The 26,673-nt window shown below is 41.2% G+C and overlaps 3 protein-coding genes across 7 annotated transcripts in view; 2 read left to right on the top strand and 1 right to left on the bottom strand.

Moving 5' to 3' along the window:
* Window positions 1-5,449, bottom strand: part of spryd3 (SPRY domain containing 3) — an 84,770-nt gene extending 79,321 nt beyond the window's left edge. For all 5 annotated transcript variants that reach the window (XM_064957520.1, XM_064957521.1, XM_064957524.1 and 2 more), the window contains exons 1-2: window positions 5,339-5,449; window positions 1,658-1,877 (exon numbers count right to left, since the gene is read on the bottom strand). In XM_064957520.1, the coding sequence (XP_064813592.1) occupies window positions 1,658-1,776 (119 nt within the window). In that variant the 5' untranslated portion in view covers window positions 1,777-1,877; window positions 5,339-5,449. The remainder of the gene's footprint in view (window positions 1-1,657; window positions 1,878-5,338) is intronic.
* Window positions 5,450-8,366: 2,917 nt separating this feature from the next.
* Window positions 8,367-13,305, top strand: igfbp6b (insulin-like growth factor binding protein 6b). Its single transcript, XM_064957516.1, has 4 exons — window positions 8,367-8,759; window positions 9,830-9,864; window positions 10,652-10,771; window positions 11,264-13,305. The coding sequence occupies exons 1-4, from the start codon at window positions 8,420-8,422 to the stop codon at window positions 11,375-11,377; spliced, it is 609 nt and encodes a 202-aa protein (XP_064813588.1). The 5' UTR covers window positions 8,367-8,419; the 3' UTR covers window positions 11,378-13,305.
* Window positions 13,306-14,902: 1,597 nt separating this feature from the next.
* On the top strand, window positions 14,903-25,227 carry pip4k2ca (phosphatidylinositol-5-phosphate 4-kinase, type II, gamma a). The gene is made up of 10 exons (XM_064957515.1): window positions 14,903-15,334; window positions 15,908-16,005; window positions 16,213-16,309; window positions 16,545-16,694; window positions 19,260-19,406; window positions 19,709-19,747; window positions 22,434-22,547; window positions 22,732-22,996; window positions 23,197-23,300; window positions 23,685-25,227. The coding sequence occupies exons 1-10, from the start codon at window positions 15,182-15,184 to the stop codon at window positions 23,763-23,765; spliced, it is 1,248 nt and encodes a 415-aa protein (XP_064813587.1). The 5' UTR covers window positions 14,903-15,181; the 3' UTR covers window positions 23,766-25,227.
* The last annotated feature ends 1,446 nt before the right edge of the window (window positions 25,228-26,673 follow it).

The following is a 26,673-nucleotide window of genomic DNA, read 5'->3' as shown; positions in this document are numbered from 1 at the left end:
TTTTTTTTAAACATTTATTTAACTCCTGCCACCCAGGACCTCAATACCAGGCAGTGTCAGAGGAAGGCCCGAAAAAATTGACAATGACTCCAGCCACCCTAGTCATAGACTGTTCTCTCTGCTACGCGGTACCGGAGCGCCAAGTCTAGGTGCAAGATGCTTCTAAACAGCTTCTACCCCCAAGCCATAAGACTCCTGAACATCTAGTCAAATGGCTCCCCAGACTATTTGCTCCCCCCCCCACAACACTCCCTATGCGGGGTTGCAAGTAGCCTTGTAGTTGGACTAGTAACCGAAAGGTTGCAAGATCGAATCCACAAGCTGACAAGGTAAAAATCTGTTGTTCTGCTCCTGAACAAGGCAGTGGCAGTTCATTGAAGGCCGTCATTGAAAATAAGAATTTGTTCTTAACTGACTTGCCTAGTTAAATTAAATTAAATTTAAAAAAATGTAATATGCCTAAGACACCATACATGTGGTCTGTGGTTGTGGGCCGGCTGGATGTACTGCCAAATTTGGAGGCAGCTTATGGTAGAGAAATGAACATTCAATTCTTTGGCAACAGTTCTAGTGGACATTCCTGCAGTCAGCATGCCAATTGCAGACTCCCTCAAAACTTGATACATCTGTGTGTTACAGGGAAGACATCCTCCTCCCTCATGTGGTACCCTTCTTGCAGGCTCATCCTGACATGACCCTCCAGCATGACAATGCCACCAGCCATACTGCTTTATCTGTGTGTGATTTCCTGCAAGACAGGAATGTCAGTGTTCTGCCATGGCCACCAAAGAGCCCGGATCTCAATCCCATTGAGCATGTCTGGGACCTGTTGGATCGGAGGGTGAGGGCTTCCTCACAATTCCCCCCAGAAATGTCAGGGAACTTGCAGGTGCCTTGGTGGAAGAGTGGGGTAACATCTCACAGCAAGAACTAGCACATCTGGTGCAGTCCATGAGGAGATGCACTGAAGTACTTAATGCAACTGGTGGCCACACCAGATACTGACTGCTACTTTGATTTTGACACCCTCCCCCTTTGTTCAGGGACACATTATTCCAATTCTGCTAGACACATGTCTGTGGAACCTGTTCAGTTTATGTCTCAGTTGTTGAATCTTGTTATGTTCATACAAATATTTAAACATGTTAATTAAGTATGCTGAAAATTAACGCAGTCGATTGTGAGAGGACATTTCTTTTTTTGCTGAGTCTATATGTTGGGTACAGAGATGAGGTAGCCATTAAAAAAATCATGTTAAACACTACTAAGTTGCATGAATCCATGCAACTTATGTGACTTCTTAAGCAAATGTAAACTTATTTAGGCTTGCCATAACAAAGGGGTTGAAATACTTACGACATTTCATTTTGAATTAATACATAATTCCACTTTGACATTATGGAGTATTTGTGTAGGCCAGTGAAAAAAATCTAAATTTAATCCATTTTAAATTTAGGCTGTAACACAACAAAATGTCAAAGTCAAGGTGTGTGAATACTTTCTGAAGGCACTGTCAATGTGTAGCCTAATACATGGGCATGGGGAGAGTTGTAATCTTCAACCAGTTTACAACCAGAATTAATTGCAATCTCGTTGTGATGACATTTCAAACTTGTGGATCCGCTGGGAACCCTCTTGCCACTCATAACAGGCTCACCTGAGTGTGTCTCCATTCTTCAGCATTCTTTTGTAGCGCTCCTGAAAGCGTACAGCACGCACGTCTCTGATCCTCCTCCGCCAGTTCAGGAACCTGTAGTGTAGGTTGATGTCATCCATCTTGACTTGAGGTCAGGATTGGCTAAATCCAGTGAGTTCAGGTAGGGCTAGTGTAAAAACCAGCACACTCAGTAGCTTTCCAGAAGATGGGTTGGTTACCCCTGTATTTGAGGGAGGGGTGAAAGGGTGAGTCAAATTCTCTACTTGGAAGCTAATTGGTAGAAACCTAGGTGAGCAAGGTGCAAATTACAGGGGAGCCAGGAGGGGCTCAAATCCCCTGAATGAGACTCAAGCTCCCTTAACCGCAACAAAAGTCTAACTTTGGGGTGTCTCTAAGTAATGCTAATTTAACCATTCTCCTATTTGTTTAAAATGTAGTGGTAAATACAGTGGGGCAAAAAAGTATTTAGTCAGCCACCAATTGTGCAAGTTCTCCTACTTAAAACGTTGAGGCCTGTAATTGTCATCATAGGTACACTTCAACTATGACAGATAAAATTAGGAAAAAAATTCCATTAAATCACATTGTAGGATTTTTAATGAATTTATTTGCAAATTATGGTGGAAAATAAGTATTTGGTCACCTACAACAAGCAAGATTTCTGGCTCTCACAGACCTGTAACAACTTCTTTAAGAGGCTCCTCTGTCCTCCACTCGTTACCTGTATTAAATGGCACCTGTTTGAACTTGTTATCAGTATAAAGACACCTGTCCACAACCTCAAACAGTCACACTCCAAACTCCACTATGGCCAAGACCAAAGAGCTGTCAAAGGACACCAGAAACAAAATTGTAGACCTGCACCAGGCTGGGAAGACTGAATCTGTAATAGGTAAGCAGCTTGGTTTGAAGAAATCAACTGTGGGAGCAATTATTAGGAAATGGAAGATATACAAGACCACTGATAATCTCTCTCAATCTGGGGCTCCACGCAAGACCTCACCCCATGGGGTCAAAATGATCACAAGAATGGTGAGCAAAAATCCCAGAACCACACAGGGGGACCTAGTGAATGACCTGCAGAGAGCTGGGACCAAAGTAACAACGCCTACAATCAGTAACACACTACGCCGTCAGCGACTCAAATCCAGCAGTGCCGACGTGTCCCCCTGCTTAAGCCATTAAATATCCAGGCCCGTCTGAAGTTTGCTAGAGAGCATTTGGATGATCCAGAAGAAGATTGGGAGAATGTCATATGGTCAGATGAAACCAAAATAGAACTTTTTGGTAAAAACTCAACTCGTCGTATTTGGAGGACAAAGAATGCTGAGTCGCATCCAAAGAACACCATACCTACTGTGAAGCATGGGGGTGGAAACATCATGCTTTGGGGCTGTTTTTCTGCAAAGGGACCAGGACGACTGATCCGTGTAAAGGAAAGAATGAATGGGGCCAAGTATCGTGAGATTTTGACTGAAAACCTCCTTCCATCAGCAAGGGCATTGAAGATGAAATGTGGCTGGGTCTTTCAGCATGACAATGATCCCAAACACACCGCCCGGGCAACGAAGGAGTGGCTTCGTAAGAAGCATTTCAAGGTCCTGGAGTGGCCTAGCCAAGTCTCCAGATCTCAACCCCATAGAAAATCTTTGGAGGGAGTTGAAAGTCCGTGTTGCCCAGCAACAGCCCCAAAACATTACTGCTCTAGAGGAGATCTGCATGGAGGAATGGGCCAAAATACCAGCAACAGTGTGTGAAAACCTTGTGAAGACTTACAGAAAACGTTTGACCTCTGTCATTGCCAACAAAGGGTATATAACAAAGTATTTAGATAAACTTTTATTATTGACCAAATACTTATTTTCCACCATACATTTGCAAATAAATTCATTAAAAATCCTACAATGTGATTTTCTTGATTTTTTTTCTTCTAGTTTTGTCTGTCATAGTTGAAGTGTACCTATGTTGAAAATTACAGGCCTCTCGTCTTTTTAAGTGGGAGAACTTGCACAATTGGTGGCTGACTAAATACTTTTGCCCCACTGTATATATCTCCCTCACTAACTTTAAGCGTCAGCTGTCAGAGCAGCTTACCGATCGCTGCAGCTTTACACAGCCCACCTGTAAATAGCCCATCCAATCAACTACCTACCTCATCCCCATATTTTTTTTATTTTTGCACTATTTCTACTTGCACATCCTCATCTGCACATATCACTCCAGTGTAAATTTCTAAATTGTAATTACTTCGCCCCTATTGGCCTATTTATTACCTTTCCTCCTTACTTCATTTGCACACACTGTATACATATTTTTCTATTGTGTTATTGACTGTACATTTGTTTATCCCATGTGTAACTCTTGTTTTTGACGCACTGCTTTGCTTTATCTTGGCCAGGTCGCAGTTGTAAATGAGAACTTGTTCTCAACTAGCCTACCTCTTTAAAGGTGAAATATATATATTTTTTTAATTAAAGCCTCGTGGAGGGTAAACTCAAGTAAATGATGATGACACACCTTTGTCTGATAAATGCATTGAACTATTGGGAGTGTTTTTGTTTTTTTACTGTGACCAGCAATCAGAGTTTACCCACCACTTGTTTTACCACTACATCACTGGCTAACGGTAGGCCTGTTAGAAGTTCATGGTAATACACATTGTAGACTACTAGCCTAGTAAATTGACCATATGTGTTAGGGTGTCCATCCTGTTTTCCTGGAACAGTTTCAGCCCCATTTCAGGTGTCCCGACTTTTCAGGCTACAAAAAAGGTAGATTTGTCATACAATACGCATCATTTAATGTAGGCCTAATCAATGTCAATCACTGAATGACAGTAGGCACACTTTGTGTTTTGTAACAGATGTCTATTTCCATTCATCAAATGGCGCGAGTATAGGCTACATGCAGTTTGGATGCTGTAATTATTTTGGAGTGGACTAACATGCACTTCTTTAAATGGTTTGTTTGACAATCAGAATACAATATAATGACTTGTGTTCATGCTAAGCGCGTGCACTCTATAGAGAATGTCATGGTATAATTCGCACCGAGTTTGGGAAACCCTTAGCTATTGTAAACTCTATCAAGCATTCTGCCTTCTCCCTAGTTTTCAGGCATTAGCGTCGCCCACGACAAAGCTATGTGAACTTCAATCTCGACGTTTTGTTCCAACTTTTAGGAACGTCAATAATCATCCCTTGCGATATGGCTTTCGAAACATATGGCCCTTATCTTTCATCAGCGAGAAAGAATCCTTTAAATAAAATAGGCACTTACTCTAGTAGTTTTGCACAGGTCCATACAGCTATGGGTGCCCCCAGCCAACGACACTAAACTTCCCAATTCAAACTTGCACACGGGTGTTTGGAGCCTGCTAGATAGCTAATTAGCAGAGGTGGTCGCCTCATATTTTCCGTAAACAAGCGCAACATGGAGATATGGCTGTGTGGGAACACTAACCACATAAAGGTGTATATCAATTTAACCTAAGCTATTTAGCTAGTGGCACCTAACGTTACCGATATTAGCAAAACAATTTGAGCAACGCTTCAGTAGCTAACGTTACCTACGTAGCATACTAGCTCACATCGGACAAATAGATTCCCTAGCTACTAACGTTACTGGCTTGTGAACTCACTGTGGATACACAGCATACCACTATTCTTGTGCATTGCTTACCATTTGTCCAGTATGTGTCTAAATAATTAATTCAAAGGCACTTGTGTTCATTTGGTAAGACTCCAAAACTTTACAGTAGAAAAACGTTGCAAATGTATGGCGCTTCCTACTGACATCAGACACCGGTAACTTTAGTGAGCCAATCAAAGCTAGCCATGAGAAAGACTGACAAGCTGTGAAACCAATACCACATCAGAATCATAAAATCATGTTTTGTGATATCGAATAGGTCTGTCTGTGTTCAGAGACGTGTTTCAAGAGGCAGTGGTGCTCCCTGATAAAAGGAACCAATGAGATATTGTAAATAGTTGTTCCCACAATATGAATTGTCCTGGACACAGTATGTCACTATCTGAGCTAGTGACGACTTGTGCCCTTGATTTACCCTATGGGAAAACTGTTTGCTACCATAGGCCTTGGACACAAATGGAGTTTCCCAGATACTGTAGCATTAGGTGGTTGAAAAGTGTGGAGGGCATGCAGTCATTGTAGTCTATATTTTGTGAGAGGAGGAAATAATAGGAGTAGCCTACATCTGACTCAACAGACACTTGAGAGGGGTGGGGGTAGAAGGTGGGAGGAAAAATGAGTAATCCAGGGAGTGTGGAAAAAAAGAGCCCCCATTGGTCTGGCGTTTCTCTTGGAACGTTCTCCTGACAGAACATGTGGAAACAAATTAGCTAGGGCTGTAGCTCCTGTAGCTAGCATTGATGAGAACACAAGACGGCAGGTGATTTCTGTTCTTAGTGCCAAGATTAATCATTCCTAATAATAACACCAGGCGGCTGACGACCAGGAAGGTTTTCACCAAGTGGGGTTCCGGAACTATTGCGATGTAGTCTAGTTTGTGAATGTCTATGGGTTCCGGAGCTTTGGGAAGTATTGACCTGCCGCTGTGTTCTAGATAGAATTTTGCCCTAAGATACAGCAGGTGGTCCAGCAGGTTGGTCAAGAGCCAATCATGTATATATGTGCCCTTGTTTTAGTGGTGCATTGCCATTACAATTTCAATGTTGTTAGATCAACATCTTTTTCATTCCTGGTTAATGCTCTCTGAAATGCTAATGTGTCTTTTGATATCGTTTTGTTGATGTTGCCTCATGACAACAGTTTATTGTCCTTACAGGAACCTCCTTCATGGTAGTGACCTCAGACAAACTATAGCACACAACACTATGAGATAGGTGGCCTGGATAAGAGTGGATTTCTAACCTATGGGGCTCTAACACTTAGAAATAGAATTAGCCATTGTAATTCTATTGGTTCATTAGAGCCATTCTAATTCTAATGCATCAATCTACATCTCTGCTCTATGATCCTCCAGCTAAGGCTGGCTTATCAAATTAACTGTAATCTACATTATAGCCCCATATCAATTGTTATTCTATGCCTACTATAATCACAAATCTAAAAACACATAGATCATCTTTTTTACTACATACAATGGAACTGTAAGTGGTATGAAGAGGTTTGAGGCTCAGGATGGGTGAGAGTGAGTGATCTCTTGAAGATGGCGCCCGTGAAGCAAATCTTAAACGGTTGAGTGCATAGATGGATTGCATTATTAGTAGCTGCATGCCTGACACAGCCTTTCCCTCTTACAGTCAGTATGTACATTCCAGCTCAAGCAAGTCCTCCTTAATTATCCAGTGGATGCCTCTTCCAATGCAAACAATGGCAGCATGGGCAAGAAAATCAGAATCTACCATCTACTGTCCCCTCAAGACTGAATAACTTCTTTATATGATTTAGTCCACACATATTCTCGAGTTTGTAAAAAGACTGCTGAGAAATCAAGACAACCTCTTATGAAACTTCACTAAACTACGTTCTACGAAACGGTTACAATGTGTTAAATACCCAGTCCTGCCATTATCAAGATCTGTCATTCCTGGTCTCAATTCACATTCACTATAGTTTGGCAGGAGGTGGGATAATCTCCCTAGTGGAACGATACCAATTCATCCAACATTGTTTGATCTGGAAAAGATCCAGCAAACTCCAATGGGTTATAGTTATGCACATGTATTACACAAAGTGGTACATGATATGCCAGCTTCTGAAACATTGTGTTTTTCATGGCAATCAGTTTACATTAAAACACTTCTACTTCTGGAACCCTTTCTTAATTAACATTTGGCACACATCTGTGTAGATCATTATTACATTGTACTTAGGAGGTAAAATAAGGTATTTGTTTGGTTATTTTAACTTTCACCATTCTTCTGTACACGGACAGTTCAATATCTATTTAATTATCTGCAATTGGATCAGTGGTTGTAGTTTTAACTGATTTATCAGTTACTTTTTCATGTAGTACCTCTTTTGTGAGATCCAAGCAGTATTCTGTATTCTTCTGTGGTCGGGGTTGACAAGAGTATTAGAACAACTCCCATAAAGCTAGACATTGCAGCCAGTATAGCTGAATGCAATTCTATACCTTGCCGTAATTGTTACCATGGCAAATATGATCAGAATGGTCTGACTGACATCAATGCATAATGGGGAGAAAGTGTATATTTTGTCATGTATACTGTTTGTACATGTAAAATGTTTAACATTACTATGGAAAGGGGTCAGTCTATGGGGGTGTGCTGATAAACAGTAGAAAAAGAAGGGGTGGGGGAGATTTAGCTAATTTCCAAAAGGAAAATAATCCACCCCCCACCTCTCTCTACTCCCTCTCTGCCTTCCTCCATCTCTCTCTCCCTCCCTCTCTCTCTCTCTCTCTCTCTCTCCCTCTCTCTCTCTCTCTCTCTGAGTCCCAGCCCCTGAAGGTGTCATAACTGTGCTCTCTCTCTCCCTCTCTATCACCGCCTTTCAGATCTTTAAAAGCTGCTGCTTTGCTGTGTCTCTCTCGATCTCAATTTGTCTCCTCTGGCACTGCAGGGGACTCCTGGCTGCCTAACGATTGAACCGGCTAAGCACCAAGCAAAGCTGAAGAGACGGAGAGAGGACAGAGAGAAAGAGGAGAAAGAGATAAATATACATCCAGAAATAGCATCAGCCACAGTTGACTGACAGAGAGAGAAAGAGAGAGAGAGCGTGTGTGTGGAGCTTAACCTGAGACCTGGACAGAAAATGCCTCTCCTTTCTAACTTAACGACTATTGTCTTGTTGCTGATTGCTCACTGCGGATCTTGGATTCTGGCTAACCGCTTGGGCCCCTACAAGGGTTGTCCCTCTTGTAGAGAATCTTTGGGGGCAGGTCGGGCCCCCCGGGACCATATTGGACAAGCAGGCAGCACATCCATGTTGGCCCAGGGAGAGCCCTGTGGTGTGTACACCATGAGCTGTGCCAAGGGGCTGCGCTGCGTGCCCCCTCCTCAGGAACACAGCCCACTCCAGGCGCTGCTGCAGGGCAGGGGCTTCTGCACCAAGCACAGCAGGACCAGTCCCACGGAGAGGCCCCACCCCACAGGTAAGACTGAGACACACACCACTGGCACATCTAATATTATTAAATTCAGCTCTGTGTTGTGTGTGTTAGGGCAATTATACTACAGCTTAGTTTATCAGGTAAGACTGATAAGTAAGAAACACATTCTCTTATCATCAGTGTGAGGATTGTATGCTATGTTGGTGTGCACCAAAAATAAATGCTAGTATTGTTTTATTATAAGAGTATGACATTTAGTGTTAGATACATGACAGGCACCAAAGATGAATTTGAAAAGGCTGCATGGTCTTGATTTCTATGCTGCAGTGCCACTGCATGGTGTCTTGTGACAAAAATCTAATTTGAGAGACTGTTGGACTAGAAGTCTCAAATGTTGGATTGAACAGCCTATCATCAGTCATGTAATAAAAAGATGTAGTCAACACTATGATGCACAGACACTTGAGGAACGCTTTAGGTGTTTCAGTACGTTGGAGCTTGTGTAAGTATGTGTGTGCAAGTATGTGTGTGTGTATATGGATGTGTACGGTGATGGTACTGTACATGCATGCATTTCAAGGGTGTGATCTGTGCATTTTATTGACAGCACAGAATGAGTGTTATACTGTCACCTACAGTCAGATAATGATGCTTTTCATTGCTAGGGGTCTCCATCTACTGTTCAGACTAAGCCACTGCGATTCCTTAGGAAGGACATACTACAGGAAATATCAATTCAGAGCCGAATCACTGTGTCCAGTAAAGATACAGGGTCTTGAGTTGAGCCAGTTTACTACAGCAGGAAAATAATCCTGCAGCAGCAGGAAATGTGATTTTATATGTGGATTATAATTCATGGACATTTTCTGTAGTGGTTGATAATTTAAAAAATGTAAGGGAAATTACAATCTTCAGACGCCTTTTTAAACCTCAAATACAATACAGGTGTTACATTTCCTGCCTTGCACTTGTATATGATTGATGCTTCGTGTCTTGCAACAGCTTGAAGCAAAACACTTCTAACTTATATTTTGATATCAGAGATGGTTTAAGGTTCTTGGTAATGCCCTGGTTGAATGCATTCATGGTAATGTTGCTGCTCTCTCCTATAGGTCCACATCCTTCACAAAGTGGTGAAATAGAAAAGGTAAGTGTTATCCAAGTACGGTACCTGCTTAAGCCACTTGATGCAGTAAGCTAATAATGACTCCTACTTACATTTACCCACACCTGTTTAAATCTGAGAAATATGTAGAGCTGCTTACATAATGCATTCATATTCATACAGATAGATACTGTATGATGGAAGGAGTCGGGTAGGGAGAGTTATTACTGAAGCTGCTGTGCTGTCTGGGTGATACAGCGACAGCAGTACCACATATAGTGCTCTAAAGCCATACATTATGGCGCATGATGTGTATGCTGCTATGCGGCAGAACTAATAGACCATGATGTGAATCAGTAAAGTTTAGACTCGACTGTGGCGGCCTTGGGTTTTTCACTTTACGAGGAGAGGAGAGGAGGTGGATCTGCAATGAAACACAAACCCAACATAGAATTTATTTCTACAATTTGACAGATACTGCATACATAGTCACACAGTTGCTTCAAACCACTGTCTAAGTGACTTGGAAAGAGACCGTCCTTGTTTAACAATATCATTATATAATGACATGATATTATGTGACATATAATATGTTTTGCTTCTGGCTTCATGCTGCATCAGTGACCTCAATCTTCTATGATATCCACACGTGTTGTAGCTACTCTAATAGGCTAGAAAGGGTCTTCTAACATCAACCATGGGCTTCTCTTACTGCCATTTAATATGTAGGCTCTCTCCTTGTATACAGTAGTTACAGTATTTATCAATGTATAGTTGCTGTATTTATGAATGTATAGTTTCTGTATTCATCAATGTATCCTCTTTCTAGGCACCCTGCCGCAAGCTGCTCAATAGTGTTCTGCGGGGTATTGAGCTCACTATCTTTCAGTCTGATCGTGACATCTATATCCCCAACTGTGACACTCGGGGCTTCTACAGGAAAAAGCAGGTAGTTATAGCGCAGCGCGGCTGTTGACGTGAATATTTGCCTGTGTATGAATAGTATATGTGTTTTTTGAGATCAAGAGAGTGGCATGCTATTTTGGCTCCCGAGTGGCGCAGCGGTCTAAGGCACTGCATCTCAGTGCTAGAGGCGTCACCTCAGTCCCTGGTTCAATTCCAGGCTGTATCACAACCAGCCATGATTGGGAGTCCCATAGGGCAGTGCACAATTGGCCCAGCTTCGTTAGGGTTTGGCTGGGGTAGGCCGTCGTTGTAAATAAGAATTTGTTCTTAACTGATTTGCCCAGTTAAATAAAGGTTAATCAATATTTTTTTATTCCTCTTTTCAATTGCATGCTCTCTCTCTATTCAATTCAGCCCAAAAAATAGCTTTGGATAAAGGACATTGCTTCCAGGCCCTCTAGGCTGTGGGCATGCAACACAATAGTTATGTGGTATGATGACATGTTATCTTTCTCTATCCTGTCACACAACACAGTGTCGCTCCTCCAAGGGTATGCAGCGTGGCCACTGTTGGTGTGTGGATGAGCTGGGTACTGCCTTGCCCTCACGTGCCAGCGAAGATGGCACTTTACCATGCGATGGAGAGTGAGAGAGGTCCTTGTCCCAAAATGTTGAGCCTAGAGGAGGGGGAGTAAGGGGAGGAGGAGGTGGTGGAGGCAGAGGAGAAGGAGGAGGGAGAGGAGGAGGAGGAGGACGAGGAGGAGGGGGAGGAAGGGGAGGAGGAGGCAGAGGAGGAAGAAGGGGAGTAAGGGGAGGAGGAGGTGGAAGAGGAGGAGGGGGAGTAATGGGGGGAGGAGGAGGAGGAGGAGGAGGAGGAGAGGGGGTGACTTTAGCTTGTGCTAGACACTGCCTGGACAGGAGACACCAGGGATTAAACCACTTCCTATGGAAATTACCCCAAATTAGTTTACTGTCCTCTAGTCAAGAAACAGCCTAACAAAGACACATACCTACAGTACAGTACTATAGTGGCAACATCCAGCTGAATGTTCAACAGTTTGCAGCAGCAGTACCAGTCCTCTGAATCATTCAGTGTGACAACGTGCAGTAGCTTATCTATCTCACATTACTGCTTTGTTACTCACTGACTCAACTAACTGATATCAAAGCTGTATTTCTCAATATTGAATTCCCTGGCTCTTGTCCTGGCTTCGTCTGTTTGTATGTTCGTTGTAGATTTTCTGTTTTATAGGATAGCTCACACTGCCTGTGTTTGTTATTAAAGGCCCAATGCAGCCGTTTTTATCTCAATATCAAATACTTTCTGGGTAACAATTACTGTGATTGTTTTCAATTGCAATTTCTCAAGCAAAACTTTAGCTCGGACTGTCTGGGAGTGGTTTGAGTGTGGAGGGAAAAACTGAAACCTAGTTATTTGAACTCTCTTATTGGCCTATTAAGTAATTTACCACCAGGCAGGCTAAAACTCTATCCCACCAAAACAATCTGACATTTCAGGCGGTCTGGTCAACCAGCTCTTACACTAAAAGGGCATTATCATAATTTTCATAATTTTACAGTATAATTCCAAACTCATAGTGTGGAAATATATTTTTTTAAACACAGTTAAATCCCATGTTTGACTGCACTGGGCCTTTATCTAAGTGGGCTGAAATACTGTTACGCTGGTGTTGGTGTGACACAATGTTTGAAAACGTGTCTCCGTCACCATCCTCTCTCCCTTTCTCCAAAGATACACTGACATTATGATACTTAATTCAATTGATGAAAATTCCTTTTCTATTTAATTTATTTTGGAGTATGAATTTCCATGCAGCACTGCTTGAATTTTACACTTATCCTATAATCGTGTCAGAAAAATAGTTAGGCTATGTGAAACAGTCCATTGTTGTTGAAATGACGTTCTGACTGCTCTAATAGTTGATTGTTTGTACATATGTTGGATTTTTGTGGTTGACAGTGTGTGTTCTGAAGTGGCAGACAAAAAAAAGCTTATGGCTGTTACCCTTTTCAAGAAGTTGTTAAGCATATTTTTATACACGTCAATATAATATTTTATATATAAATTGTTGGTTTATGTAATGAACTACAATGCCATGTATTTTTATATTGTCAGCAGTTTTTTTTATTTAAAAACAGAGGTTATTTTATTTATTTGCTAGGGAGAGCATTGTGCTTTGGACGCGGTAGCACCCTCATGGAGAATCTCACCACACACATCTGAGCTATTCAACTGCTGTACATGTTATGATTTTTGTTTAATTTTCTTTCAATTTTATTTATACTTTGACCATTTAATATTGGAATGTATCATGATAATGTTTTGCTTATGGCATACCCTACTACAATGCTAATTTTGGTCAATTAAGTTTGAATATGTTACAGTTACTTACTTGTCTTTGAATTGTGTGATAAACTGTGTGATTAGATCATTTCTATTTCTCACCCAATGTATGTGCTGTGATGGTAGGGCCATGCACAGGGGGCCTAATATTTACAAAGCCTAAAATTTAAAAAATGATATCAAAATGAATAACAATAAATACATATATTAATATAAAAAAAAGAGCATTACTGTGTGTTTTATTTGTGAGCTTCGCCAGTGCAGTAGCTGTAGTGGTATCGGATCTCATTCATTTTACAAAGCTGCTTAGTCATAGTCACTATCTGAAGCACTGCACAGGTGTAGCACAGCTACTCTGCTAGCCACTGTTCTCTTATGTCAGCTGAGCTGATTTAAAATGACTGTTATTAAGATTTAATAACTGTCTCTGTCCATATCACGTTAAGATAAAACAACAAGTGAAAGATGAACCAACACGTTAATAACACGTATGTAGTAGGAATGAATAGGCATTAGTATGACTTAGGTTTTCTACCATGTCTAGGGGATGCAAAGGACAATTTGTTCCAGCATCTACAGTATACAAGGACACATGTCTGTTTCCAAGGAAACAGCATAGAATATCCTATTTGTCAATGCATACGAATTTGAAATGCAGGTCTCGCAGAGGATGATGCAGGAAAGTAAGCAGTGTCCTTTGTTAAATCACACCACATGTCCTACTTCTGTATCTAGGGTGGTTACATTTGCTATTCTTAGGAAAGTGAATATACGAGACATCCTATAGCTACCCTCTCTGTGCACAGAATTAACAATCTAAATGTGCTCAGATGGAAGACATCAAAATGCTATGTAATTAACATCGCTTGTAGCATATCCTATATAAGAGCATGGTTTATATGCAGACTTAAAGACAAGATATATTCAACTAAAGCCCAATGTGATGATGATCAGTATGGGTTAATAATGTCGATTCCACCAAATGTATGCATTTAAACATGCAGAGTGTAATCCATTTCTGTTGCAATGCTGTAATTATTAGTGGCCCGAAGCATATGAGAGATGGCATGTCAGAAGTAATAACAGAGCGGAGGGCCTGTGTCCCAAATGGCACCCTATTCCCTGTAGTACACTATATGGTGCCCTGGTCAAAAGCCATGCACTGGTGCACTATAGGGGTCCTGTTCAAAAGTAGTGCACTAAATAGGGAATAGTGTCATCTGCGATGCACACACCTCATGACATTGGAGCTGCTCTAAGGCCAGTGATGGCGAAAATAAGGGGAGAACACCAGGCAAGGGTAACAACACTAGTACAATTATGCAAAATTGGGAAACGAACCTTAATCTTATGGATCCCTTGTCATGTTTCAGTTTGAGTAGGTGTGCACAGTTAATAAGCAAAGAGAGATGAGAGTGTATCATGTGAATCATTCGGACAACACGCTTGTTTCAGTCAAATTTAGTCATAGGCACTGCTGTGGCTGAGATAGGTAGATGAAGGCTGCAACTTTTCTAGTGAGAAAATTCATCAAAAAGTGTCATGTTTGTCTTCTATGGAATGTATCTTTGGAAAGCTGCACATATGCAGGATTTAGCTCCTTTACTTTCATAGTCGAACTTTATTCTCCTCATAGGAAAGCTCTGCATTACAACAATGTAGCAGAACTGTGAGGACAGCTCTAGTATCCCATTACGGTTAGTCACTAGTCAGTAACATTTTATATGAAAGAAATGGACAAGTTTCCGCCTATAAGATCACATGACATGATTGTAACATCTCTTTGGCTTTTCACAACTGTCCATCACCTGAACACACAGGTGGACCAACACAACCGGGGTCAGCAGTTCAATTCCTCAATATTTTTTTTGAGTCTACCTGGACTGGAATATATCTGAAGAAGACTAGTTTGGAATCTAAAATTAGTGTTAAAACAAGCACAAATGTAGGCTAATACTGATCTGAATTCAGACGTGATTGCTCCGGTAACATTACGCAGTGACACCGGGAAGTCAGTTTGCGAAAGATCAGAATCCGGAGAAGAAAAAATAAAGTTCACACGCAAGTCAAAGCCAGGCAAGCTCTACGATGGCGTCCAGCGGCAACGCTGTTTCCAGTCCTATGGTGATATTGGCTCCAAAAACTAAAACCAAAAAGAAACATTTTGTGCAGCAAAAGGTGAAGGTCTTTCGTGCCAGTGGCCCAGTCTTGAGCGTTTTTATGTGGGGTGTAAATCATTCGGTGAGTATGAAACGTTATGTTTTCAATGTTAGTTATTCTAGCTTACCTAACTAGCTATCTACAGTAGCTAGATACTTCAGTTAGCTGTAGTTAGTTAGCTAGGTAGCTAGCTAGTTATCAAACCTAGCTGTCAGTGTAGCTAACTGACTAATTTATGCGCATTCAGTAGAAATGTAACATGAACTAAACAAACCGTTCCGATGACAAGTTAACTGGGTTAATGTCTGGTTGATTGCTAAACGCGTTGGCTAGTGTTGTTTGTGTCAGTAACACTAGCAGCAGGCTAACTAACCAACTTGCTGCTGGCTACTAGCTAACTATCAGCTGACACTGAAGTGTGTCGCGTCATGGACTGTGTGTTGTATGGGCTTTGCTGATAGAAAAGTTAGCCAGTGTGGTCCCGAATGACCGGGCTACAGGGCAGGCTGTCATAAAAATAATTTCCATCTTGTTTGCTATCTATTAACTGCATCTTTAACCCTAATGATGATCCCATATTATGTGTTTTCCCATTATGAAAGCCTAGTAACATTAGCTAATGGGAGTACCGTACTTATTTCTGTTTGTCTGCAGATTAATGACCTAAACCAAGTGCCTGTTCCTGTCATGCTGCTGCCTGACGACTTCAGAGCAAACACTAAGATCAAAGTCAACAATCACCTCTTCAACAAGTAATGTTTGTGCACTCTTGTCAATACTGTTTATATATATTACACACACAAAATATTAGCCTATGTCACTAAATTAGTTACATATTCTCATCTTTCACCTATGGCAAAAAGTAAGAAATTATTTTGGTATGTTACACCGTGAATGAATGGCAAGAGGGAGAGTAAACACTGCAAGTATTTGAGAATTTGTTCAACATTCCCCTGCAGAGAGAATCTACCTGGACATTTTAAGTTTAAAGAATACTGTCCACAAGTGTTCCGCAATCTTCGGGAGCGCTTCGGAATTGAGGATCTCGACTACCAGGTATGAGTGTTGCTATGTTTGACACAACTTTGGAAACTCCCACTAGCCCATACCTTCACCCATCCAATGCTTTTAGATTTGTGTGAAGTAGTGACCAGTGCAGACTTCAGAAGAAAGGAGATGTTATTGGGACACACCGATGGACAAGGCGAATGACTATTAAAACAATAAATATGAACTTTATCATCATGCAGTTGATTTTCAAGCACACCTGTTTTCTCTCTCATCCCTGTAGGTGTCGTTGACCCGCAGCCCTCCTGTAAGAGGTGGGGACACCCAGGGGTTGGGTATCCTCCTGACCTCCTACGACCGCACGCTGGTCATAAAGCAGATCTCTAGTGAGGACGTGGCAGACATGCACGGCATCCTGTCTGAATACCACCAGGTAATGTAATGACATCCAGGCTGTGGGCAGCTGAATTAACCTCTGTTCGAAGCCTGTGGATGGCATCATATTCCCGTTATAGTTCGCTACTGTTGACCAGAGCCCTATGGGTGACATTTGTGATACAGTCCAAGTGAGGGTAAAGGTTGCGCTTTATCTTGGTGAAGTTTTGCAATGCTTTACTGGTTCAAATGAACAGTGCATTTGATAAACAAAAACTTTGTTTGGATGCGTCAAAAGCATTAAAACATTGTGGGCTTCCTAGAATTGCAAATTAGCATCTAATACTTTGTCTCATGGTCTGGTCTGTACTCTGGTGATACTGCAGTATGTTATTGTAATAGGGTGTTATTATGACTGTTCTTCTATGCCTCATGTTTTGCACGACTAGGCGAGGAGAGACAATATTTGGAGATGCATTGGTCAGTATGCTTTTTCACAGCTATTCTAATTGAACTTGGCATTAATCAATTCGGGCTAAAGAGAGGGAAAATATTTTGGCATACATTTCATTTGAAAGCCTTGGACTCGCCATTCCATTCACCAGATGTGAATTTCTGGTTAGCAGAGGAACGAGTTGCCTTGCTCGTGTTCAAAAATTGTGTCTCGGATTAGGCCGTCCTTGTCCATAATCATATTCATTATACTTTTTTTTAAAGGCTAAACTGATCCTACATCAGCACTCTGACCTTGAGGCCCTGGTTATTTAAACAGCCGTATTAGGCTAGAGTGTTTGCTTGCGTGGGTCATTTGTGACTGAATGAACAGATTATTATAATTATTATCATCGGAGCAGCAGAGCTCTTGAGTCTGCAGTGCCACTGCAATCTCTATTGTTGGATCCCAAATGGCCCATCGGGCTCTGGTCAAAAGCAGACCTGCCAACCTGAACACATTTTGCGTACCATGCACGCAATTCAAGGTCAAAGTATGCTGGTACAAAAAACTACCCTAAAATACGCAAAAATAGTCTTTTAGTTGGCACATTTAGTATTTTTTGACTCAACCGTCTGAAGTTGGAGTTGAGCTAATCCGAGGATTTGGGTGAGGACAAATTATCTCTACCGCATTGTCAGGTGGTAAAATCAGAGCCTCGGAGCGTTCAGAGTGTACACTGGACTCTCTGGCCAAGCAGTAGGGTTGATCCGAGCGTTCTGACCTCACAACAGCAGTCAAGCACCCAAGTTAACTGGCTAATGTTGGCTAGCTTGCAGGCTACTTCCAGAAACAAATGAGAGCACACCTCACTCTGGCCATTTTACTCGCACTTGCAGAGCTGGTTAGGCTGTTTTCATGTTATCCAGAGTGTTGGAGATTGCAACTGTGCTGTTGGCAACAATTTCATGCCGCTTTTTTTGCAAAAGTTTACCGACACGGCCCGTATTCAACGGGTGTTACTGACACAAAAAGATCCCACCATGTCGAACTAACAAATTATCTTTCAGCCTATAAAATTGTACCAAAACAACTTGTTTCCATCACAGCTGTCGTGATTTATTTTTATATACGGTATGACCCTACTTGCATGAAAACCACATTTCCATCCCAAGTTAATGAGACCGCTTCAATTTAATTTAGGATCAAACACAAGATTTCTGTGTTAGCTACATTGTTTGATATACACTGAACAATAATATAAACGCAACATGTAAAGTGTTGGTCCAATGTTTCATGAACTGAAATAAAAGATCCCAGAAATGTTCCACATGCACAAAGATATTATTTCTCTCAATTCCTTGTTAGTGACCATTTCTCCTTTGCCAAGATAATCCTTCCACCTGGCAAGGTTGGCATTTCAAGAAGCTGATTAAACAGCAGCATCATTACGTCGCAGTTGTAAATGAGAACTTGTTATCAACTGGCCTACCTGGTTAAATAAAGGTAAACTAAAATTGCACAGGTGCACCTTGTGCTGGGTACAATAAAAGGCCACTCTAAAATGTGTAGTTGTGGGTGTGGCATGCTCGCTGTTGTGGGGTCTGTAGAGCAGGGGGTGCCGCTGCCTCAATGAATTGGTACTCATTCTTCAAGTTTGTTAGGTCAGCAAAAGTAGTGCACAATGTAGGGTGCCATTTGGGACCTGGCTTATGTGTCCTGGGGGTGTTGTTTATCTTGCATCCCATCCACATTGCCACTGCCGCTCACTTTTGCTCCATGCAGACTCCAAAGAATAGAAGCGGAGAATATAAATAGTACCGTAGTCTCTTCAAAGCATCATATCTTTTGTTAGCATTCTGCTAGCTACATTGCGTTTCAGTCAGGAGAACTCTGAATGAGGTCAGTTTAAAGTGTGTCCCTTTTTTAATAGATCAGTCTGCGTGGGGACACATTTGTAACCTGGATAGAGGGACAGGATGTAAGACTGGGAGATGGAGAGAGCAGTTTGGTTGAAAAACATTTCCATTTCATCTTCAACCAGGGGTGAAAGGAGTCATGTGAATGCATAATGAATGTACTTTGGACAGTACTTGTGCATGTTTTTGACCACAGCCCTATGGGTGCCATTTCAGACACAACCATAGTCTATTTGCCGTTCATTCTTTCCTGTCTTCTCCCTGGCTGCAGCACATAGTGAAGTGCCACGGCAGCACTCTGCTGCCCCAGTTCCTGGGGATGTATCGTGTGGGTGTGGAGAATGAGGAGACCTACCTGATCGTCATGAGGAACATGTTCAGTCACAGACTGGTGGTGCACAGGAAGTATGACCTTAAGGTGAGAGGGAGAGACTCACGCAAAAAAACACACACACACAGTACAACGTCAAGGTGAGAGAGACACACACACACCTAGATATACACAAACTTCCAGGTTTTCCAGAATTCTTGATTGGATGATTTTTGCTTATTCCCTTCTTATTCCAACCGGGATTTCTGGGAAACCTGGGCATTTAGGTAAAGTTAACCTAGACTCACCTGTTGTAAAATTCTTGTTTCATTAGCCACTTCATGATTTCCACTCAGAGGTCATATAATCCCTGATCTTGCCTATTAACCTGTTATTTTATTGATACTCAGGGCTCTCTGGTGTCTCGTGAAGCAAGTGACAAAGAGCGGGTAAGGAGACTAAGAATGTGTATCTCACCCAAACATACACAACCGTTCAAAAGTTTGGGGTCACTTAGAAATGTCCTTGTTTTTTTTAAAGAAAATCACATTTTTGTGTGCATTAAAATAACATCAAATTTATCAGAAATACTGTGTAGACATTGTTAATGTTGTAAATGGAAGGAAAAAAAGCAATAAAAATGACCTCTTTAGACTAGTTGAGTACCTGGAGCATCAGCATTTGTGGGTTCGATTACAGGCTCAAAATGGCCAGAAACAAAAACTTTATTCTGAAACTCGTCAGTCTATTCTTGTTCTGAGAAATGAAGGCTATTCCATGAGAGAAATTGCCAAGAAACTGAAGATCTGGTACAACGCTGTGTACTACCCCTTCACAAAACAGGGCAAACTGGCACTAACCTTGCGGGTACTATATAATGAAGCTGCCAGTTGAGGACTAGTGAGACGTCTGTTTCTCAAACTAGACACTCTAATGTTAGTGTCTTCTTGCTCAGTTGTGCACCGGGGCCTCCCACTCTTTCTATTCTGGTTAGCCTTTTTTTTAAATAATAAACTTGGATTAGCTAACACAACGTGCCATTGGAACACAGGATTGATGGTTGCTGATAATGGGCCTCTGTACGCCTATGTAGATATTCCATAAATAATCAGCCATTTCCAGCTACAATAGTCATTTGCAACATTAACAATGCCTACACGAGAGGTCTTTCAACGCCGATACTGATTATTGGAGGACCAAAAAAAGCCGATACCGGTTAATCTGACAATTTTCATTAAAAAAAACATTTTTTGTAGTAATGACAATTACAACAATACTGAATGAGCACTTAATATAATACATCAATAAAATCTATTTAGCCTCAAATAAATCATGAAACATGTTCAATTTGGTTTAAATAATGCAAAAACAAAGTGTTGGAGAAGAAAGAAAAAGTGCAATATGTGCCATGTAAGAAAGCTAATGTTTAAGTTCCTTGCTCAGAACATGAGAACATATAAAAGCTGGTGGTTCCTTTTTAACATGAGTCGTCAATATTCACAGGTAAGAAGTTTTAGGTTGTAGTTATTATAGGTATTATAAGACTATTTCTCTCTATACCATTTGTATTTCATTAACCTTTGACTATTGGATGTTCTTATAGGCACTTTAGTATTGCCAGTGTAACAGTATAGCTAACATCCCTCTCCTCGCTCCTCCCTGGGCTCGAACCAGGAACACAACGACAACAGCCACCCTCGAAGCAGCGTTACCCATGCAGAGCAAGGGGAACAACCACTCCAAGTCTCAGAGCGAGTGATGTTTGAAACGCTATTAGCGCGCACCCCGCTAACTAGCTAGCCATTTCACATCAGTTACATGAGCCTAATCTAGGGAGTTGATAGGCTTGAAGTCATAAACAGCGCAATGCTTGACGCACAACGAAGAGCTGCTGGCAAAACGCACGTAAGTGCTGTTTGAATGAATGTTACGAGCCTGCTGGTGCATACCATCGCTCAGTTAGACTGCTCTATCAAATCATAGACTTATAACATAATAACACACAGAAATATGAGCCTTAGGTTACTAATATGGTCGAATCTGGAAACTATCATCTTGAAAACAAGATGTTTATTCTTTCAGTGAAATACGGAACAGTTCCGTATTTTATCTAAGGGGTGGCATCCATTAGTCTAAAGATTCCTGTAACATTGCACAACCTTCAATGTTATGTTATAATTACGTACAATTCTGGCAAATTAGACAGCCCAAACTGTTGCATATACACTGACTCTGCGTGCAATGAACGCAAGAGAAGTGACACAATTTCACCTGGTTAATATTGTCTGCTAACCTGGATTTCTTTTAGCTAAATATGCAGGTTTAAAAATATATACTTCTGTGTATTGATTTTAAGAAGGGCATTGATGTTCATGGTTAGGTACACATTATAGCAACGATACGCACCACATTGATTATATGCAACGCAAGACACGCTAGATAAACTAGTAATATCATCAACCATGTGTAGTTAACTAGTGATTATGATCGATTGATTGTTTTTTTTATAAGATAAGTTTAATACTAGCTAGCAACTTACCTTGGCTTACTGCATTCGCGTAAGAGGCAGTCTCCTTGTGGAGTGCAACGAGAGGCAGGTGGTTAGAATGTTGGACTAGTTAACTGTAAGGTTGCAAGATTGAATCCCCGGAGCTGACAAGGTGAAAATCTGTCGTTCTGCCCCAGAACGAGGCAGTGAACCCACCGTTCCTCGGCCGTCATTGAAAATAAGAATGTGTTCTTAACTGACTTGACTAGTTAAATAAAGATTTAAATAAAGGAGTAAAAAAAAAAAAAAAAAATGTCCAAATCGGTGTCCAAAAATACAGATTTCCGATTGTTATGAGAACTTGAAATCGGCCCTAATTAATCAGCCGTTCCGACTAATCGGTCGACCTCTAGTCTACACTGTATTTCTGATCAACTTGATGTTATTTTAATTGGCAGAAAATGTGATTTTCTTTCAAAAACAAGGACATTTCTAACGGACTCCAATCTTTTGAACGGTAGTGTACATGTGAAATTGCCTTTCTTAGGGACTAGTCTTATTACGCACCCACAGTACATTTTCTAAATTCTTGTCATTACTTTCTTTGGAACATGCGTCTGTTTCAATGTTTCATAACTGTCCCTCAGGTAAAAGAGCTCCCCACCTACAAGGACATGGACTTCAGAAACAACATGCAGAAGGTGTACGTGAACGAGGAGCAGAAGGAGAAGGTCATGGAGAAACTCAACAGAGATGTGGAGGTAGGGTGACCTCCAAGGAACTCAAAGGGAACGAGAACTATAATTTGTGTTTTGATGTTTTCAGTTCTAGAACCTGCCTTCCTATTCTATTTTAAGAATCTACCACAAGGTGGTAGTATAAACATTGTTTGTTACCATGATATCATCATTTCCATCCATAGTAATTGTTTGGTGTGTCCACTAGTTTCTGGTCAAGCTAAAGATCATGGACTACAGCCTACTGTTGGGTATTCACGACGTGGGGCGGGCTGAGAGGGAGGAGGAAGAAGGAGAGGAGCCATCCAATGAGGAAGAGGGGGAGCCTGAGAACGGCCTGGCGCAGGCCCCTAACGTGGGCTCCTACGGTACGTCTCCTGAGGGCATCGCTGGCTACATGGCCTCCTGCAAGCCCCTGGAGCCCGGGGAATTTGACCCCTACGTGGATGTGTACGCCATGAGGAGTGCCCCTGGTGAGTTCCAGGCAAAGTTGTGAAATTACATGTTTGGGGTCAATTCATGCAATTGGATTCTCCATTTACCTACTGAATTGATTTCACTAATGATTTTACTCCTGTCATTGATTTACAGCTACACTGCAATTTGGGTAATTTGGGTAATTTGTGTTTTTGAGCGGTGACTAATTTGCATCTCTCTCTGTTTCCCCCCTCAGGAGCCCCTCAGAGGGAGGTGTACTTCATGGGTCTGATAGACGTTCTGACACAGTACGACACCAAGAAGAAAGCCGCTCATGCAGCCAAAACTGTCAAGCATGGGGTGAGTGAAAAGGGAGAAGGAAGGGGGGTTAGTTAGGGTCTGTCCTATTAGATATCATTTAGATTCAGAATGCTAGGAATATTGAGAAATGAGCTTTCATTCCACCTTATGATATTAGATGCAATGTAATTCTCATTGCATACTGTGTCCATTACTGCTTTTCTAATGTCATTCTCTGTTCATAAATAATTGAGTTACCTAATCCCAATTGTCTTCTTTACCCTTGTTTTCCAATGGTGGGCTAATCACATCTGAGATTAGTATCTTGTATTAGATACCTTAGTTGTTAAAATTCAACTGTAAAATGAGCATTTCATTGATACTTTTCATTCCTAATATGAGGTGTTCAGTCTGACGTTATCCCTTCTCTATGCCTCTCTACAGGCTGGTGCTGAAATCTCCACTGTCCACCCAGAACAGTATGCCAAGCGATTTCGTGATTTCATCTCCAACATCTTTGCATAGCAGGACGTTTATAACCACCACTGCTACTTCCCATTTAGATTTGAATCTTTTTTTGAATCTTTTGTTCTGCTACACATTTATATCATGAAACATTGCCCCAAAAAATGTACACACACAGATTATTTTAGTCTGATCTCACACCAGACTCTTTCCATTGTTGTAATGTATTGCTGACTGATATTTATGAGAAGAATGTGATAAGCACTCGGACTGACTTTGGAGCCAAGGGTACTTAAGCTAATACTGCTGCTTGTGTCCTAGAGATGTTACACTGAAAAGGATTGATTAGACTTAATGGGACACCTGAGATTGATACATTGACTGCTTTTTTGTTGTTTGAATCCCCGATTGACCCTTTAACCCAGTCAGTTGAAATCCTGGGTCATGTCCATATTAAGTACCAGACAGGAGAAAAGGTTTGAAACAGGAAGGTACAACACTACCAATGACTAGATACTAACTACCTGAACTTGTCCAGTCAGAAATCATGGCTATTTTAGTGCTACTGAACACGACCCTGGATTGGTCCGATCTACTGAGTGAGTATGCTAATATGACTGGACACGGGAACATATCAATGTAGTGAACCCTACAGTAAATATCAGAGCGCTTTGTCTCAAAGGGAAAGACATGAACGTCCCTCATCATCATCTCACTTTGGATCATATTGAGTCTGTGTTTCCCCTAGAATTTCAGCAGTGGGGGCAAGGGTAGCTGGGGTGACGGGACATTCTAGCTGTTCCCATAGACTTCTAGTCATTGAGCCAATGACTTCTCTATTTAAAAGCGCTTCTGCAGAAATGATATATAAATGTTGCAGCGGTGGTTCCCTGCTGCCGAATTAATATAGTGGAAACATTGAGCAGTTCGCTATCATGATTGGACTTGGGACCAGAACCAATTGTTGGACTGAAAGTGTTATTTTGAACATATTGATTGCTGCACCTTTTTTTTTTTTTTTTTTTTTGCGCATCAAACAGCGTTTTTAAAAGAAGCACTTCTCAAGAATGATTGGGAATAAAAGTAGCTTGAGTGCCAGTCTGTCTGCTACCATACCGACTGCCTTTCACACATTGTCATGGCAAACATGTTTTGTCTTGACAGTGACATCAATACAGTTGGCAAGATCGTAAACAGATCTGGGACCAGACTAGAATTAAAGATCAGTAGAGATTGATGGTCTGTGCTTGTTCAAATTTGACGACTACTACTATTAGATACTCCATTGAAGAACCAGCTTGGTATTATGTGTTACTTGTAGAATATAGCACTACATTTCAGCTGCTTTATGCAATTCGATAGCCTTAAATGTGTAATCTATAGTAGAAAACTCGAGAAGTTGAATACACTGTTAAGGCTGAATGGGTGCAGTAGGAATATGTGATGCCTTGTGACCATTGTGATTGCACAGCCTATATTTTTGCTAATCAGCTTTTGGACCAAAATATATTTTACAAAAGATTTTCTGAAATGTGTTGGAATATTTTTCTATATATTTTACATGAAAATGTAAACCTTGTGTAGACCAATCTCTCCTCATCTTCCTGTAGTGTAGGATACATAAAATCAGAGTTCAGGCGGCCAGGTCGGCTCTATGAAAACAGCTAACCAAGATGGAGGAAAGAGATTTCCTCTCTTGGAGAATTTATCCATACATGCATTACGTATGATGGGTGCCATTTGGGATGGGGACATGGAGAAGTTCAACCTTCCTGTTTATGGTCAGGATGAAACTGCTAGTTTGGTTGGTACCTGTACATTGGGGATATTAATTCCTAGTGCATGTCAGTTGATAGGGCTGTGAGTTTGGTTAGGGGTACCGTTGATAGGGCTGTGCGTTTGGTTCGGGTCATTTTAGTTTTTATGCTGGCTAGAGATAACAGGCAGGGCCCAACAGACTGGAGGAGGTCAAGGACAGGTTTATCCCCTCTTTCCAGAAGCCATAATTCTGCTGACAGACCTCTTCCTGTTGCTTTAGAAAAAGAGAGGAATTGACTACTCTTAACAAAGGGAAGCAAGCAGGATGGACAGAGCAATAGAAAAGATCACCCAAAAGCTGAGAAATGCTGACAACCTAGAGAGGGAAAGGAGAGGGGTGGCAGTTGAAACACTACGTTCCATTCACATACCATTAATCTGCAATTAACATGAAGCTCAGCCAACACAAATGTTGTTCCTGTGCTTCTCAGTATCACAACGAGCCATGGAAGGCTGTAGCCACTGAGCTCTTGAACAGAACAATGGTGCTGACTGCTCATTCATGTTTTGTGTATATTTAACCAGGATAGTCCACTTAGTTACAAAAGCCATTGCTTTACAGGGAGTCCTGAGTTCCATAAAATCAATAAAAACAATTTTACATTCGAAATTAAATAGAACTGCTGTAGAACAATGTGTTGTCAAAGGTATTTTTGCAAGAGTTTCCTCTCACCTAACCTGACAGGTGTTGACAACTTTATCATACTCAGCAGTTTCAATCAGAAAACTAACCAGGGGTGGTTGATTTCCCTCCAAATTCGTAGCACCAAGATCAAAATTGTACAGTGCCTTGCGAAAGTATTCGGCCCCCTTGAACTTTGCGTCCTTTTGCCACATTTCAGGCTTCAAACATAAAGATATAAAACTGTATTTTTTTGTGAAGAATCAACAACAAGTGGGACACAATCATGAAGTGGAACGACATTTATTGGATATTTCAAACTTTTTTAACAAATCAAAAACTGAAAAATTGGGCGTGCAAAATTATTCAGCCCCTTTACTTTCAGTGCAGCAAACTCTCTCCAGAAGTTCAGTGAGGATCTCTGAATGATCCAATGTTGACCTAAATGACTAATGATGATAAATACAATCCACCTGTGTGTAATCAAGTCTCCGTATAAATGCACCTGCACTGTGATAGTCTCAGAGG

Source organism: Oncorhynchus masou, chromosome 33 (genome assembly GCF_036934945.1).
Source record: "Oncorhynchus masou masou isolate Uvic2021 chromosome 33, UVic_Omas_1.1, whole genome shotgun sequence".
Classification (NCBI taxonomy): Eukaryota; Metazoa; Chordata; class Actinopteri; order Salmoniformes; family Salmonidae; genus Oncorhynchus; species Oncorhynchus masou.
Note: the sequence above shows the minus strand (reverse complement) of the source record. Positions and strands in the feature narration are given on the sequence as shown.

What these genes read in the sequence shown, in the direction of transcription:
- pip4k2ca (XM_064957515.1), top strand. Translation starts at nt 15,182, where the DNA reads ATGGCGTCCAGCGGCAACGCTGTTTCCAGTCCTATGGTGATATTGGCT. An exon ending in TCCTGTCTGAATACCACCAG is followed by an intron (nt 16,695 to 19,259) that starts GTAATGTAATGA and finishes CCCTGGCTGCAG; the next exon opens with CACATAGTGAAGTGCCACGG. An exon ending in CGCCATGAGGAGTGCCCCTG is followed by an intron (nt 22,997 to 23,196) that starts GTGAGTTCCAGG and finishes TTCCCCCCTCAG; the next exon opens with GAGCCCCTCAGAGGGAGGTG.
- igfbp6b (XM_064957516.1), top strand. Translation starts at nt 8,420, where the DNA reads ATGCCTCTCCTTTCTAACTTAACGACTATTGTCTTGTTGCTGATTGCT. An exon ending in GGAGAGGCCCCACCCCACAG is followed by an intron (nt 8,760 to 9,829) that starts GTAAGACTGAGA and finishes TCTCTCCTATAG; the next exon opens with GTCCACATCCTTCACAAAGT. An exon ending in GCTTCTACAGGAAAAAGCAG is followed by an intron (nt 10,772 to 11,263) that starts GTAGTTATAGCG and finishes CACACAACACAG; the next exon opens with TGTCGCTCCTCCAAGGGTAT.